General features: G+C 50.8%; 6 protein-coding genes across 6 annotated transcripts; 3 read left to right on the top strand and 3 right to left on the bottom strand.

The window, feature by feature from the left end:
• The first annotated feature begins 1763 nt into the window (after window positions 1-1763).
• On the top strand, window positions 1764-4882 carry BDV14DRAFT_209295 (arrestin family protein). The gene is made up of 3 exons (XM_073775610.1): window positions 1764-2719; window positions 2778-3841; window positions 3888-4882. The coding sequence occupies exons 1-3, from the start codon at window positions 1933-1935 to the stop codon at window positions 4539-4541; spliced, it is 2505 nt and encodes an 834-aa protein (XP_073627510.1). The 5' UTR covers window positions 1764-1932; the 3' UTR covers window positions 4542-4882.
• An 18-nt stretch (window positions 4883-4900) lies between these two features.
• BDV14DRAFT_174749 (EthD domain-containing protein) lies at window positions 4901-5635 on the bottom strand. Its single transcript, XM_073768949.1, has 2 exons — window positions 5317-5635; window positions 4901-5225 (listed from the first exon to the last, which is right to left on the bottom strand). Exons 1-2 carry the CDS (start codon window positions 5473-5475, stop codon window positions 5001-5003), a joined length of 384 nt encoding a protein of 127 aa, XP_073627509.1. The 5' UTR covers window positions 5476-5635; the 3' UTR covers window positions 4901-5000.
• A 162-nt stretch (window positions 5636-5797) lies between these two features.
• BDV14DRAFT_75849 (cytochrome P450) lies at window positions 5798-7697 on the top strand. Its single transcript, XM_073777449.1, has 2 exons — window positions 5798-7292; window positions 7399-7697. The coding sequence occupies exons 1-2, from the start codon at window positions 5894-5896 to the stop codon at window positions 7545-7547; spliced, it is 1548 nt and encodes a 515-aa protein (XP_073627508.1). The 5' UTR covers window positions 5798-5893; the 3' UTR covers window positions 7548-7697.
• On the bottom strand, window positions 7462-8746 carry BDV14DRAFT_75846 (GNAT family N-acetyltransferase). Its single transcript, XM_073777448.1, has 3 exons — window positions 8353-8746; window positions 7700-8290; window positions 7462-7626 (listed from the first exon to the last, which is right to left on the bottom strand). Exons 1-3 carry the CDS (start codon window positions 8464-8466, stop codon window positions 7588-7590), a joined length of 744 nt encoding a protein of 247 aa, XP_073627507.1. The 5' UTR covers window positions 8467-8746; the 3' UTR covers window positions 7462-7587.
• Window positions 8747-9132: 386 nt separating this feature from the next.
• Window positions 9133-10563, top strand: BDV14DRAFT_200827 (kinase-like domain-containing protein; the record flags this gene model as incomplete). Its single annotated transcript, XM_073773597.1, has 2 exons — window positions 9133-9619; window positions 9686-10563. The coding sequence occupies 2 exons, from the start codon at window positions 9133-9135 to the stop codon at window positions 10561-10563; spliced, it is 1365 nt and encodes a 454-aa protein (XP_073627506.1).
• A 261-nt stretch (window positions 10564-10824) lies between these two features.
• BDV14DRAFT_190202 (uncharacterized protein) lies at window positions 10825-13327 on the bottom strand (the record flags this gene model as incomplete). The annotated part of the gene is made up of 4 exons (XM_073771307.1): window positions 10825-11742; window positions 11809-11933; window positions 12337-13062; window positions 13123-13327. The coding sequence occupies 4 exons, from the start codon at window positions 13325-13327 to the stop codon at window positions 10825-10827; spliced, it is 1974 nt and encodes a 657-aa protein (XP_073627505.1).
• Between the last annotated feature and the right edge of the window lie 116 nt (window positions 13328-13443).

Genomic DNA, 13443 nt, shown 5'->3' with positions numbered 1-13443 from the left:
GCCCGAGAAGAAGCTGGGTTTCTCCGGATTGCGAGTGCGGTTGTCTTTGAGATCTAACTAGAGTGGGCAAGACCTGTCCACAGCGCCCCAGACGTAATCTATGTATGTACCCAAGAGTCGGACAGCGATCGAGATCAGAGATGGAGATCGCGCCCAGAACGTGTTCCTTCCAAGTGGTTGCCTTAGTAACTCGGGTGAGGCGATTGAGTGGTGCCCAAAGTCCCGTTCCTCGTTGACGACGTACCCATACCAAGAATCAGGGCCCAAATAGTAAGCGGGTGACAGATGCGCTAAGAGGTTTAGTTAATGAGAGTCTAGCCCTGTTGACAAGGTTAGTAGCAGTCTTAGCTAAAGCCGTAAAGGCGAGGCCCAGGTTCCGATCATGATGTCACCACTGCGACTACTGCGCCAGGTGTCAAACTCAAGCGTGAAAAGGAATCCGACAAGGTCAGCCATAGGATCCCCGCATTAACGTGCTGCTGGAAACTTCAACTAGTGAGGTTGGCTCGATTTCATTCCAAGACTTGGCTGCGGCCCTGAGCTCAAAGCGGTGTTTGTGGTGTTGATCGGTGCTGGTGTACGTACTCCGGCATGTGCAATCCACGATACAGAACGTCGTGACAGTGCGGAGGGAGGGGCAGTTGCCGATGTTCCCGTTTTTTCATTTTAAAGAATCCATCTTCTGATCCTTCTAGAGGCTAACAGGACAAGGCGATCCGACGTCATTCCGAGGAGTTCCCCAGCACTTGGCCAGACCAGGCCTGATTCGGTAATTCTTCAGATGCTCCAGCCTGCGCGCCACGTATGGAGAACTGCGAAATAACTATCACATGGACTGGGCCAGCCTAAGGGACATTACCATAAAAATGAACCAGCGGATATATTCTACGCTCCAGACGGCGACCGCCACTGGACTGATGCGGTGGGAACATCAGGATTAACTAAAAAGGCGCGACAGTCGTCATCTTGTGGTGTCTGGTGTCTGGGTGAGAGAAAACGAACCAGAGTCTCGCCCGCCGGATCACCGGATACAGAAGACTGGACAAACTGCTGAATCGTCATCTCTCACTCTGCCTCTGCTTATTATTTGTATTCTGTAGTCGACCTGATGATCTCCGTCTGAGCGCCCAAGAAAAAGTCTTCCTTCCGCACCGCCTCACTCTTGTCCTTGCCATACATCACAGAGACTACAGTCTTAGTACACGATCTATCTTCTACTATATCCAAGCCTGGCTGCGTTCTCTTTACCACCAATTTCTCGCCCTCTTTCCTAAACCACGTTAACCCGTCTCTGCACGAACCATCGTCCACCAGCCCAACACCGGTGACTGAGTGCCTCTCCTTGCGCTGTCGATCACCATCCTCAGAAGGGAAAGACGGCTTCGCAATCAAAAAGCAACAAAAGCAGCCCAAGTGGTCGCACGACTCAGGTGCGGCTTGGGCGAGAGTAAAATTCGTACTGAAACCAATAGAGCTTGCCAATAATGCAAATTCGATAGCTTGAAGCCGCCCTGCACCGCTAATCCCTCAATTTCCCACTCTTCTGCAGAGCCTGAGCCTGCGAGCTGAGACTGCTCCATACTCCATAGCGGTAAGTCCAAAATTCAAAGTTGAAACCTGACGGAGGGTCTGCTTGCTCTGTCTTTGTTTTGGTTTTCTTTTTTGGTTCCTGCCGGCCTGTTTGATGCGTGGTGCCCTTTTATTTTAATTTTTTTTTGTCTTCTTTATAACTCATTCTTTCCTCTTTGCTTGCCGTCCCTTGTTTGTTCTGTTCCTTTTATACTCCCGTCTACCCTGTCCCTGCCCTGTCACCGTCACTTCTGTACTTCTATATCTTGTCACCACCTCTTCTGTCCCTCGAAGATCGAATATTGTTGCAGACTCCCATATACACCCTCTTCAAATAATGCACTTTGACTGGCGCACTTCACAATGACAGCTGCTCATGTGCCCCAGGATCTCCTACCAGGATCGGTCACAGCCACCAACGTCCAATTCGCCTACGACACACCTCAGCCGGTCCCTCTCCTCACCGGTGTACTGCCCACCAGACGCCATCGCCGCACAGGCTCGTCAACGGCCGTCGAGACAGAATTCCCAGGAAGCCAACAACAATTCCCCAAACAAACCGCAGGGCTCGTAGGTCGCGGGTCTATTTTCAGAAAGCTGGCGGGTCCCCGGGAAAACGCAAAGCGCTTTCTCCGCTTAGGGACCGTCCAATCTCCAGCGCCGCCCCAGGCTCACGCTACTCACGCTACTATTCCTCCCGCTATTCCTCGCCCTCACGCTCAGGCGCGCCCAATGTCTCGCGGCGCTCGTCCTCGTCGTCATCGTCCTGTCTCTGAGATTATCCTTTCCCCAGACGATGCAAACATGCTTGCCGCCCCTTCCTTCCAGCCGGGCAGAATGCGCTCGCATTCTTCCTCAAACTCGCCGAGTGGTGTCGTCTCTCGCGGTCCGTCGCCGGGCTGCATCCCAGACAATGCGCCCTTCCCCGCCTTGCCCAACGAGAAGACCGTCGCGACAGGCAGTGGCATCTCCGTGGGCATCGCCCTCACCGAACCTGTTCTTTTCCTCCAAGGCTACGACCAAAATGACCCCTCTTCAAAAAAGTCTGCTATTCTTCGAGGCCAGTTACATTTGAAGGTCTCAAAAAGCGTGAAAATTAAGAAAATCTCCATCTGTTTCAGAGGCCAGGCGCAGACCGATTGGCCCGACGGTACGTTATCTCGACTTTGTTTCAAGTTTTGTCCACAACTGACGTCTGTGACTGCTAGGCATTCCACCTAAAAAGATACATTTCCACGATAAGAAAGACCTCGTTACTCATGGAGTGGTCTACTTCAACCACGGCGACACTGCTCTCATGCAAAACGACTACGGCGCCCACATCTACAAACACGCAAAACCACTAAGCCTGTTCACCGGCAAAGACAGTACGACGACAGTGACTCGAGAAATTCCTAGCAACAGTGGATCACAAACCTCCCTTGCGAACAGCGGTTTCACTGCCAAAGAAGCGAAACGCCTCTCGCTGCAGTCGAGTAACTCGAGGAGTTTCAACAAGAACGATACCCCACCTGGCCCGCCTCAGCCTCAGCGCAACTACCGGTTGTTCCCTGTCGGCGACTACCTGTACAGCTTCGAGTTCCCAATCGACGGGTCTCTCCCAGAGACGATAAAGACAGAACTTGGGTTCGTGAGATATGATCTGGAGGCTATCGTGGAACGGTCGGGTGCTTTCCGCCCGAACCTGCTGGGCAACCTGGAAGTCCCCGTTATTCGTACACCAGCTGAAGGCTCGCTCGAACAAGTCGAACCGATTGCCATTTCTCGCAATTGGGAAGACCAATTACACTATGACATTGTCATTTCAGGAAAATCCTTCCCGCTGGGATCACACATTCCAATAGCTTTCAAGCTCACCCCTCTAGCCAAGGTTGAATGTCATAGAATCAAGGTCTATGTTTCGGAGAATATTCAGCATTGGACTGCCGACAAGAGCGTTCACCGGTTCCAGCCTGCAAAGAAGGTCCTCCTTTTTGAGAAGCGCGCTGACCAGGCGAGTACCAGTACGTACCCTGGTAGTTCAATGCGTGTTATGGCTGGTGGCGGTATTGACTGGGATCAACGCGCTGCTGCTGCGAGAGGCGAAGAAATTGTTGAACGTGGTCGGACGAACTTGCTTGGAAACTTGAACAGCGAATCTGGAGTCGGACCGACTGAGATGGAGTTCAACGTTCAGCTTCCGAGCTGTCATGAGATGAAGAACCGGGATGAGTCGCAACGCTTGCATTTTGACACGACGTACGACAACATTCAGATCAACCACTGGATCAAGGTATGACCACTCAGTCTCTATTCTACTTCGATTGCTAACTATTTAGATCGTCCTCCGTTTGTCTAAGCAAGATGAGCGTGAACCCGGAAAACGCCGACACTTTGAAATCTCCATCGACTCACCCTTCCACCTTCTCTCCTGCAAAGCCACTCAAGGCAACATCTACCTCCCAGCCTACACATCGTCCGACTCGGAGCCCGCAACACCAGCACCAGATTTCGAGTGCGGCTGCGCCGGAGCCCCCGTCCGTCGGAACCCCTCTCGCACACCGTCCGGCTCTGACCGAGACGAGCAACCCGCTGCCGTGACGAGGAGCTTCACCAGCGGCTCTGGTGGCCTCGCCAGACCACCTGCCGCGCACATTGCTCATGAACCCGACGGGCGAGCTGGAACTGATCGGAACGCCCCGCGACCAATGCATCTCCTCCGCGCGCCATCGTTCGCACCACCCGCGTTTGACGACGTACCTCCCCCGCCTCCACTCATGACACCACCGCCAGAGTATACCAGCATCGTCGGCGACAACGACCGCGAGGCAGTATTAGAAGATTACTTTTCTCGCCTAACGACATACGAAGAACGCGTCGACGACGAACGGGGTTCTGGACGAGTCGACGTACCCTTGACACCAGGAGCCCGCGTCAACCGCAGTATGGACGTTCCTCGCGAATGGGTGCGTCTGGATGAGTCAATCGTCTGAGCTACCACCATCATACACTATACGCAGTATATACCCACCATACCCATCTATATCCATATCTACGACATGAACGATGATAAAGTTACGACGTCACGAATCTCTTCATTCATTTCCGGCCAGCGGAGCAGGACGAAGGAGTTTGTGATCTGATATAGCCACTTTACACTTTTTATATACATTTCTTTTGTCATTGTGATTCCCGGGCTGAGGCCATTGTATAGTCTCTTCTACTTTTGAATTTTGAACTGAGCTTGAGTGGATAAAATAGGCGCGAGTTTGAGTTGATTCGGACTGAATTCAATCTCCCTCTTCTTTATTATGATTGTAGTCTTCGAATTCTCTATCTCTGCTTTTAGTCTCACGACTCACAAGCCAAGTATCTCCCCATTAACAACACCAACCAACCCTCCCGCATCCAAATCCAACCTCTGTAAGAGACCGGGGCAAACAAAGAAAAACCTAAATAAACCTCGTCCGCCACCCAATCGAAATCCCAGACCGCTCCTCATCCGCAAAATTCACATGGTCGGGCTTGACATTCTTCCTGAACTCTTCGTCTTCCCATAAAGCCTGGAAGGCAGCAACATCTTCCATGACGAACTGCACGATGTAATCGTAGTCTGCGAGTTTGCGGGACATGTTCATTTTTTCGGCTGTTGGGACGAGGGATGGGAAGCCGTTGATCTGGTTCGCGAGGGGGGGTTGCGTTAGCAATAAGGTGCGAGTTGGATGGAGGATTGTTGGGATGGGAGGGATGAGAGGGAGGAAAGCGCACCAGGTTATACTCCTTTATCCCGTACTTCCGTAGGAAGGGGAGAGCTAGCGGGGCGTGGTGGGTTGTAAGGTAGTCGTGGAAATCAGGTTCTGAGAGGCCCGGCTTGCGGATGCCGGTTATTGTTATTACGAGGTCGGTGGCGGGGTTTATTTTTGTCATTGTTTTGATCGTGTCGTTTGGAATTTGGGGTGGTGTTGAGGTAGAATTAGATGGCAGGTTTTATCAGGGTCTAAAGGTGCTAGGTGTGCAGGTTATATTATAGTAGGTAGCATTGAAAACTGGACTGGATGACAGATATAGAAGGAATGTGGATACCATGTCAAAGCAATGTTGCATATCTACGCGTTCTAAAATCTGGTTCTGCTGAAAACGTTTGGTATATACTTAAAGGACTGAGGTATACTCCGGTCCGGACCCTGGCCGATCCGCTCGATAAGGTTGCATCCAGCCATCCTGCATCCACTTAATCTTCACCTCCTACCACAACGTCAACGTCACTCATCCATAGATCGGCCTTACCACGAACCCTGCCTGCCCTGACAGTTCCACCCTAACTTTGACAAGGGCTGAAATAACCATGCTGACATACACAACCCTAACGACCCTCTCCGCAACCCTCCTCTTCCCACTCTGTCTATACAAATTCGTCATAAGAGCATACTTGACCACCCCGCTTTCAAAATGCGGTATCCCAAACGCGCATTTTACGGCGCCGCTCAGTCATTGGTGGATGGATGGTGTTCGGAAATCAGGGAGTGAAACAGTTACGATTCAGACTTTACATGCGAGACATGGTCCCGTTGTTAGGCTTTCACCTGATGAGATCAGTGTTCATTCGCTCCATGGCTTGAGGGTTATATATACCGGTGCTTTCGAGAAACATTCTGCCTACAGGGATCTCTTTGTCAATTATCATACGGATAATCTTGTTGGGATGATCGGAAATAAGGAGCATGGAGCGCAGAAGAGGATGCTTGCGAGGGTTTATGCGAAGAGTTATCTTTCTGAGTCGGTTGATCTGAGAACGCTTTCGGGTATTATTCTCGGGGAACGATTACTGCCGTTGCTTAAACGGGTTGCAGAGAAAGGGCAGGTAATCAATGTCCTGCCTCTTTTCCAGGCCGTCGGGATGGATTTTACGTCGGGGTATCTGTTTGGGAGTAAGATTGGGACGAGGTACCTCTTTGATCTTGAGGGTTGGGAGAAATGGTTAGCGGAGTATGAGGTCTTCAAAAAGATGAGTCTTGATGAGCGGGCTGATGGGTTTATTGAACGGTGGTGTTTGGAGCTGTGCAATCGGACGAAGACAATATCTCACCACCAAACGCAGGAGGACTCGAAAGACGAGATATCATCCACCAGTCCGATCGTCTACAGTACCCTCCGAACAGCCCTTGAAAAGGCCCCTGATCACAAACAAATCGACCTAGCGATCGCCTCTGAATTTCTAGACCACCTTATTGCAGGGCACGAGACGTCAGGGATCACATTCACGTATATGATGTGGGAGCTCTCGAAACGGCCCGAGATGCAAGAAGAGCTTCGACGGGAGTTATTAACTCTCAATATACCACTCATCTACCCATCCCCTTCATCAACAGATAAGCCTGGAGATGGAAAGATCACCCTCCCACACCCCTCAACAATCGACGCCCTCCCCCTCCTAGACTCCATCCTCCGCGAAACACTCCGTCTCCACGCCCCAGCCGCCTCACCATTACCACGAGTAACACCACATACGCCAACGGGAACATCAATAGACGGCTTCGATAATATTCCAGGCGGAATCACAGTCTCGAGCTCAGCATACACACTGCACCGCATCGAAGAGGTATTTCCGAATGCTAATGAATGGATACCGCAGCGATGGATGGATCCAGCCCCGGAAAAGGGCAAGAAAATGGATATGAGGAGGCTTTGGTGGCCTTTTGGGAGTGGGGGGAGGATGTGTTTGGGGAGTAATTTTGCTATTCAGGGTGCGTATACCCAGTTTCTTTTGACTTGCCCTGGTTTGATTTGAGAGGGTATTGTAATGTGGTATTGTTCGTGGTTGTACTAACATGGTATGATCTATCAATGCAGAAATAAAACTGGTTATGGCGGCTGTTTATACGAATTATAGGACTGAGATTGTTGATGATGATCAGGGGATGGAGCAGGATTTCACGGATTTTATATCCTTGCCGAAGGGGCGGAAGTTGTTGTTGAGGTTTCATCCTGTTGATACATAGTCCGCGATAGGACTAGGATATAAATGGGTAGGACCCTTGATCACGACAAGCTCTTTGGTTCTCGGACCATGCAGTATAACTAGACACGCCACTCAGTTAGCAAACCCTTGAGAAGAAAGCTAAAAAAAATGTATATAGAGAGAGAAACCTACCATGCAAACCCTCCCCTCCTCACCACCATTTCCTTTAACTGGGCTATCATCCCGACACTCCATAACCCTCCTCATGCCAAACCCCAACTTCTTATAAATCCCCACATTCGGCTGATCCCTACTACTCTCCAAGTAACAGGATATCCCCTCCTCATCCGCCTTCCTCGTAACTTTCTCGAACAATTTCCGCCCAACACCTTTCCCTTGAGTATCTGGATCCACAGCAACAATATTGCAAAAGTAGTAACCCCGTTCATCCGTCCAGATCGAACTCTGCGCTTCAGATTGTCGTGCTTTCCAGATATAGTACCTGTGCACATTTAGACCTCCTCGGCCAAAGTGCCAGAGATTGTTTAGGCCCTGTCTGAACCATAATGTCCAGCTTGAGAAGTAAGAAGACCAGGATTCTGGTTGTCCTGCTGGAGTGGGCGGGAGCCAGCAGGAGACGCCGACTATTTTGCCGCTTCCATTTCCACCTGCACTTGACTCTAATAATGAGGCACCAGGATCAATGGCCACATGGAAAATGGCATTGTCGATTCCCCAGAGACACCGGGCTTCTAGGGAGCCGTAGTTACGAACTTTGTTGAACTGGGAATAGCTGTCAGTTTCTGCTCTGCTGTTGATGAAGAGTGACTGAAGGAGAAGAGTACGTTATCTTTATCAAACACCCACTGGAAATACGGATCGTCTGCGAAAGCGCGCTGGATGATGTCGATTGCGGCGGGGATATCGGGTTTCGTGAGGGGGCGGACTGTTATTGACATTTTCTCTTGGCTTTTGTGTTCTTTTGCTAACTGAGTCGAAGAGAAGCTGAAGTCCCTTTTTTTGGGAAAAATTGGGGGTGATCTGGAAATTTTCAAAACTCGAAAGACTGAGAGAAGAGAGAGAGAGAGATATGGCAGTAGTAGGTTTGACTTGCACGATAAAGCCCAGGACGTGAAGCTTAATTGGGCAAGTCCACGCGGATCGTGGATCTGTCACGGGATATCCACTTGTTGGGTCCACTGTTGATTTCCAGGCGTTGATACTCTTGACATCTACCAAGTCATGGTTATTACACGAATAGTCCAGAAGGATAAGCTGAAAGTCTTCAGCTTTATGGAGAGAGAGAAGCCTTGGTGCTAACAGTGTCTCCTCAATATGACTCGCCAACTCGGTTTCCCGAACACAGCCCGGGTTCCTGATTTTCCGTGATCTACTGGCACCATCCCAGCCTTACGGGCATGGACGGCTACCTACATTCAACTACTGCATTCCAAGAATAATGTCCAATTGTACCCTCAATGCTTTAATGCCGATATCCAGAGCCGGGCCACTCGTATCTCTTCTTTTTTTTTAGAACAAAACAGACACAGCAGCTATGCCTACGAGTCTACAGGAGATGCCTTGCAAGCGCAACTTGCGTGGAACCCAGCACCGTGAGATATCAAATGGTAGAAGAAGTTGAGCACCCGGCATACTATGTAACAGGAGGCTATCACCCCGTCAAGCTCGGCGATGAATATTGCTTCGGCCGATACAAAATAGTTGCCAAGTTAGGATTCGGCCGGTCAGCTACAACCTGGCTCGCAGAGGATAAAGAGAATCCAGCCCGTCCAGTATCAATTAAGATCCTCACGGCTGAGTCTGTCGATATAATATTTGAGCAGCGGATACTGGAGCAATTGACGAGGGCTGCTGAGTCTGATCCAACCCATCCAGGGAAGGATATCACTCAGACACTTCTTGACTCATTCATGATCTCTGGGCCAAACGGCACGCATCGGTGCTTGGTCACTGAAGTCGAAAGAGTGACCCTTAACCTGCTGAAAGATTATCCACATCACCGGATCCTTCCACTTCCTGTTGCGAGGGTAATCGCTGCGCAGCTTATACATGGGGTCCAGTTTATTCATGATCATGGAATCGATCATGGTGGTACGTACATTGACATATATCCAACCCTCGTTGCTCGATAGCAGTCAGATACTAACAGGTTAGCAGACTTGCACTTCTCAAATATCCTCCTCCAACTCTCACCAGCCATGAAAAACATGAACTCCAAACAACTCCTTACCAAAACCCTCGAAACAAGAACCGAACAGGTCATCCGCGAAGATGGCGCTCCCCTCGACCCCGGCGTATCATCTGAGCTCATAGTCCCCATACATCTAGGCCCCGACCACGACAAGATGGATCTCACAGACGCACGCATCAGAATCGTCGACTTCAGCGAGTCCTTCGACCCAGTCAAGGACAAACAATACGAGTCTCATGCCCCCACAGTCCTTGCACCGCCCGAGTCCCGCTTCACGAATGCAGGAGGTCTAGACGAACCACTCTCTTTCTCAGCAGATGTCTGGACGCTTGGCTGCGCAATTTGGGAGATCTTCGGCGGCGGCCAACCATTCGATGCCTTCCCTCCCACCCCCGACGAAGTAACAAAAGAGCACGCCGAGATGCTCGGTAAACTCCCACAACGATGGTGGACCCAATGGGAAGAGCGAAGGAAATGGTTCAACGAAGACGGGACAAAGAATGTCCGCGAGAATTTGGGACGGTGGTATTCGTGTGAGACCCTAGACTGGAATTCTCGATTCCAGTGGTATATAATGAAGCCTCGAAAGAGCATTAAGAAGGTTGGGATATTTTCGGTCGAGGAGGAGAGGGCATTCCGGGATATGATTAGTCTCATGCTTGTTTTTGAGCCTGCGAAGCGGGGGACGATTGAGCGGGTTGTTGGATGTGAGTGGATGACTAGATGGGGGATTGCAGAAGTAGAAAAAATGCGTGAGGGTCTTGGTGTGGGTTCTTGGAGTGCGGAGTTGATGCTTGGAAGGGGGTTTATGCCCCTTCCAGGGGTTTATTTACCTAGTATCTAGGACTGGGATCTAGCTCCGCTGTATGTATATGTATAATAGCAATCTCCAATTCTTAAAAGGCGCCCCATTGTACTTTAAACATTATACTCCAGAGCTTAGAGGGCGACAATTGAGGATCGCGAGGACCAAGAGTATATCGGCAAGCTAAGTGTTTAGCAAAAACATTAGATATTAGCTGACTCTATATACATGTACATATATCTATGTCTATATCCATCCTTGAAAACCTTTATCCAATCTAAAACCGGGAAATGCACGCAATTACTCCTCCCACTCCCCAAACAACCGCTCATCAAACCCACAGAACCCATCAAGCACCCTCATCCCGCGCGCCCGCTCCTCCTCAATCCGTTCCCAACTCCACTCGCTACTTTCCCAAGAACCCTGGTTCTTCTTTTGCTGGTCATTGAGCTTCCCGTCATCTGGGAGATCGCTGTTCTCGAACTTGAGCACCTCGCGCACAAGGGACCCGTCCACGCCGCTTGCCGTAGCCGTGATACCAGCCGGTGTACCAGTCCCAGTACCAGCCTCAGATGTATCCGCCGACTCTGTCGTGATAATAGGAATTGAAGACGTAGCGCCAGCTGGACGCTCAGGCAGGAATCCACTCTTGGTAAGGACCCTCTCTGGCGAGATTGTAAGTCTGTTCTTCTTAACAACGTACTTGCTAATAGCAGTCGCATAGAGCGTCCTCTTCCCGCCCTTCTTAGACGCAGGTTTCAAAAAGAAAGAAAGGATGTACATCCACTTCGCATCCCACCCGAGCACCCTCGACTCAACTTCATATTTCGTGTAGGGCTTGATCTCGCGCTTGAAGCTGCAGAAGACCGAGCCGAGCGCTATATACATTGCCTTCTTGGGAGGCGCGGGTTTCCCTTCCTTCTTGGCATTCTCCGCGAATTCCGCGTCGAGTTCTTTGCTTAGCATCCCAACGCCGGGGCTATAAAGCCTTGTTACGAGCGCTGTGCGGGAGACATCGAGGTCGGAGAAGTACGTGCTGTTGGACTTGTGCAGGTTGTAGTCTGTTTCCAGGAGCGGGGTGCTGCTTGTTATGGAGAAGGGGACGAAGATCGGGTGCGTGGGGTTTCCGGAGGCGGTGGTGAGGCGGTGGCCCTTGGGGAAGAAGGGGTAGTCGGGGCGCCAGCGGATGTTGAGGAGGAAGTGTCGGGCTAGGCGGACCTATTCACAAAAAGTTGTTAGGGCTTGGTTTGATGCGGGAAAGGAGTAAGTGGAATGTGTACTTACGTGCCAGACGAACGGGAGGTTCTTAAGATTAAGAATAGCAAGAAGTAGCGCGAGCGTCCGCCACGAGACAAGCGCCCCAAGAACCGCGCGAGCGTTCTCGACGGTGAGTTTTGAAGCCATTGCGTCTAAAAACATGAGGAAGAAGAAAGGAAAGAAGGAAAGAAAAGAAAAGGGAATAAAGTAAGAAAGTAAGCAGGGACTATCGGTGGGGAAGTCTGACAGCCGCGCTTCGGAGAATTAGAAACGGTATATAGAATTCGGTAATATTTACACAAAAGGAGCGGAGATGTTCGAAGTCGAACAGGGGCAAATATTCAGATCGACGCTGTTGACGTTGAGTATACTGAAGGATGAAGTGTTGGGATTGCGATTGACGAGCCGAGGCTGAGTGCTGCTTATCACGTGAAGAGGCTTATCGGATAAGGGTGGAAGTACTTTCCCTCGTTCCTATACCTGACAGTTCAACTATATACGGTGAGAATCAGAAAATGGCCATCGTGTTCGGCGGACTCGACACCCCCCTCTTACAGTTCAACGGCGAACTCGAAACAAAGAACGTCCACCGTTGATGTTCCTTACATATCTCTGCAAGCCCATCCAAATCAAACATCTCCCCAATCGGCACCCCCCACCCCGCCAACATATGATGATGCAGATCAAACTCTGGATTCAGAGGCGGGAACACCTCAAAGCTGACTGCGTCCGATGCAACTGCCGCAAAGTGGTTATCCCAGAAGAACCGTAACACGCGCTCGCTTTGCTCGATGCCCGCGTGCTTGGGCGTTGATTGCTGGCTGTATGCCTGTTTCTCGGCATCGCTCATAGCATCCCATGTCTGTGGGAGTCCAACGCGGAGGAAGAATATATCCCCGCGCTGGAAAGTAATGTTACATTCCTTTGCAATCTCACGGACGGTATCGAGCGATACCTCCTGCTGCGAAAGCGCGTTGACGGGTACGCCCTTTTTCTCAGCCCAAGAGACAAAGTCAATAAGCACACCGCGTCCGGCAATACCCTTCTTCGCCCAGTGTCCGATTCCAATACGACCATTTTCAGGGTCCTGGATCTCGGCGGCCGTTGTACCGCCATAGAAGAGCCGGCGGTTGGGGTCCTCGTCTGTCGGCGCGGGCCCGTTATGATGGCGGAGACCGTCCCACTGCGATGACTGCTGCGGGTTAAAGTGGTACTCGTCGTCGAAGGCGACGCCCTCCATGACCCATTTGACTTTGTGCTCGAAGGGTTTGCGGCCGAAGCCTGAGTTTGTTAGTGGAGATCTTTCTTGTACCTGAATAGATGCTGGAGAGGATGGCTCACCTGGCGGGTTGAGGTTCTCGATGCCCCATTGCAAGCATACGCGCTCGCCGGTCTTGATTTGTGTCTGGGCTGCGCTGGCGACGATGTCTGGGGTTAGGATGCAGAGCATGCCCAGGCCCTCCTCGGCTGAACCTGCTGGTGCGGGCCAGTATTGCCGCTTGTTGGGGAGGTCGTCGAACTTCTCGGGTAGGTCGAATGTAGCCATGTTGGTAGTTGTAGGATTTAGAGGATATGCTATGTAATTTAGGACGTTGTAGAGCAGTAAGATGGCTACGTCAGTAAGAGGGGAAGGCTTCAAGCTCTTGACTACTTTACTACTCT

This window comes from Aspergillus stella-maris (genome assembly GCF_047715825.1).
Source record: "Aspergillus stella-maris strain CBS 113639 unplaced genomic scaffold BDV14scaffold_32, whole genome shotgun sequence".
Classification (NCBI taxonomy): domain Eukaryota; kingdom Fungi; phylum Ascomycota; class Eurotiomycetes; order Eurotiales; family Aspergillaceae; genus Aspergillus; species Aspergillus stella-maris.
The sequence above is the reverse complement of the archived record's forward strand: the minus strand, read 5'-3'. Positions and strand labels throughout refer to the sequence as shown.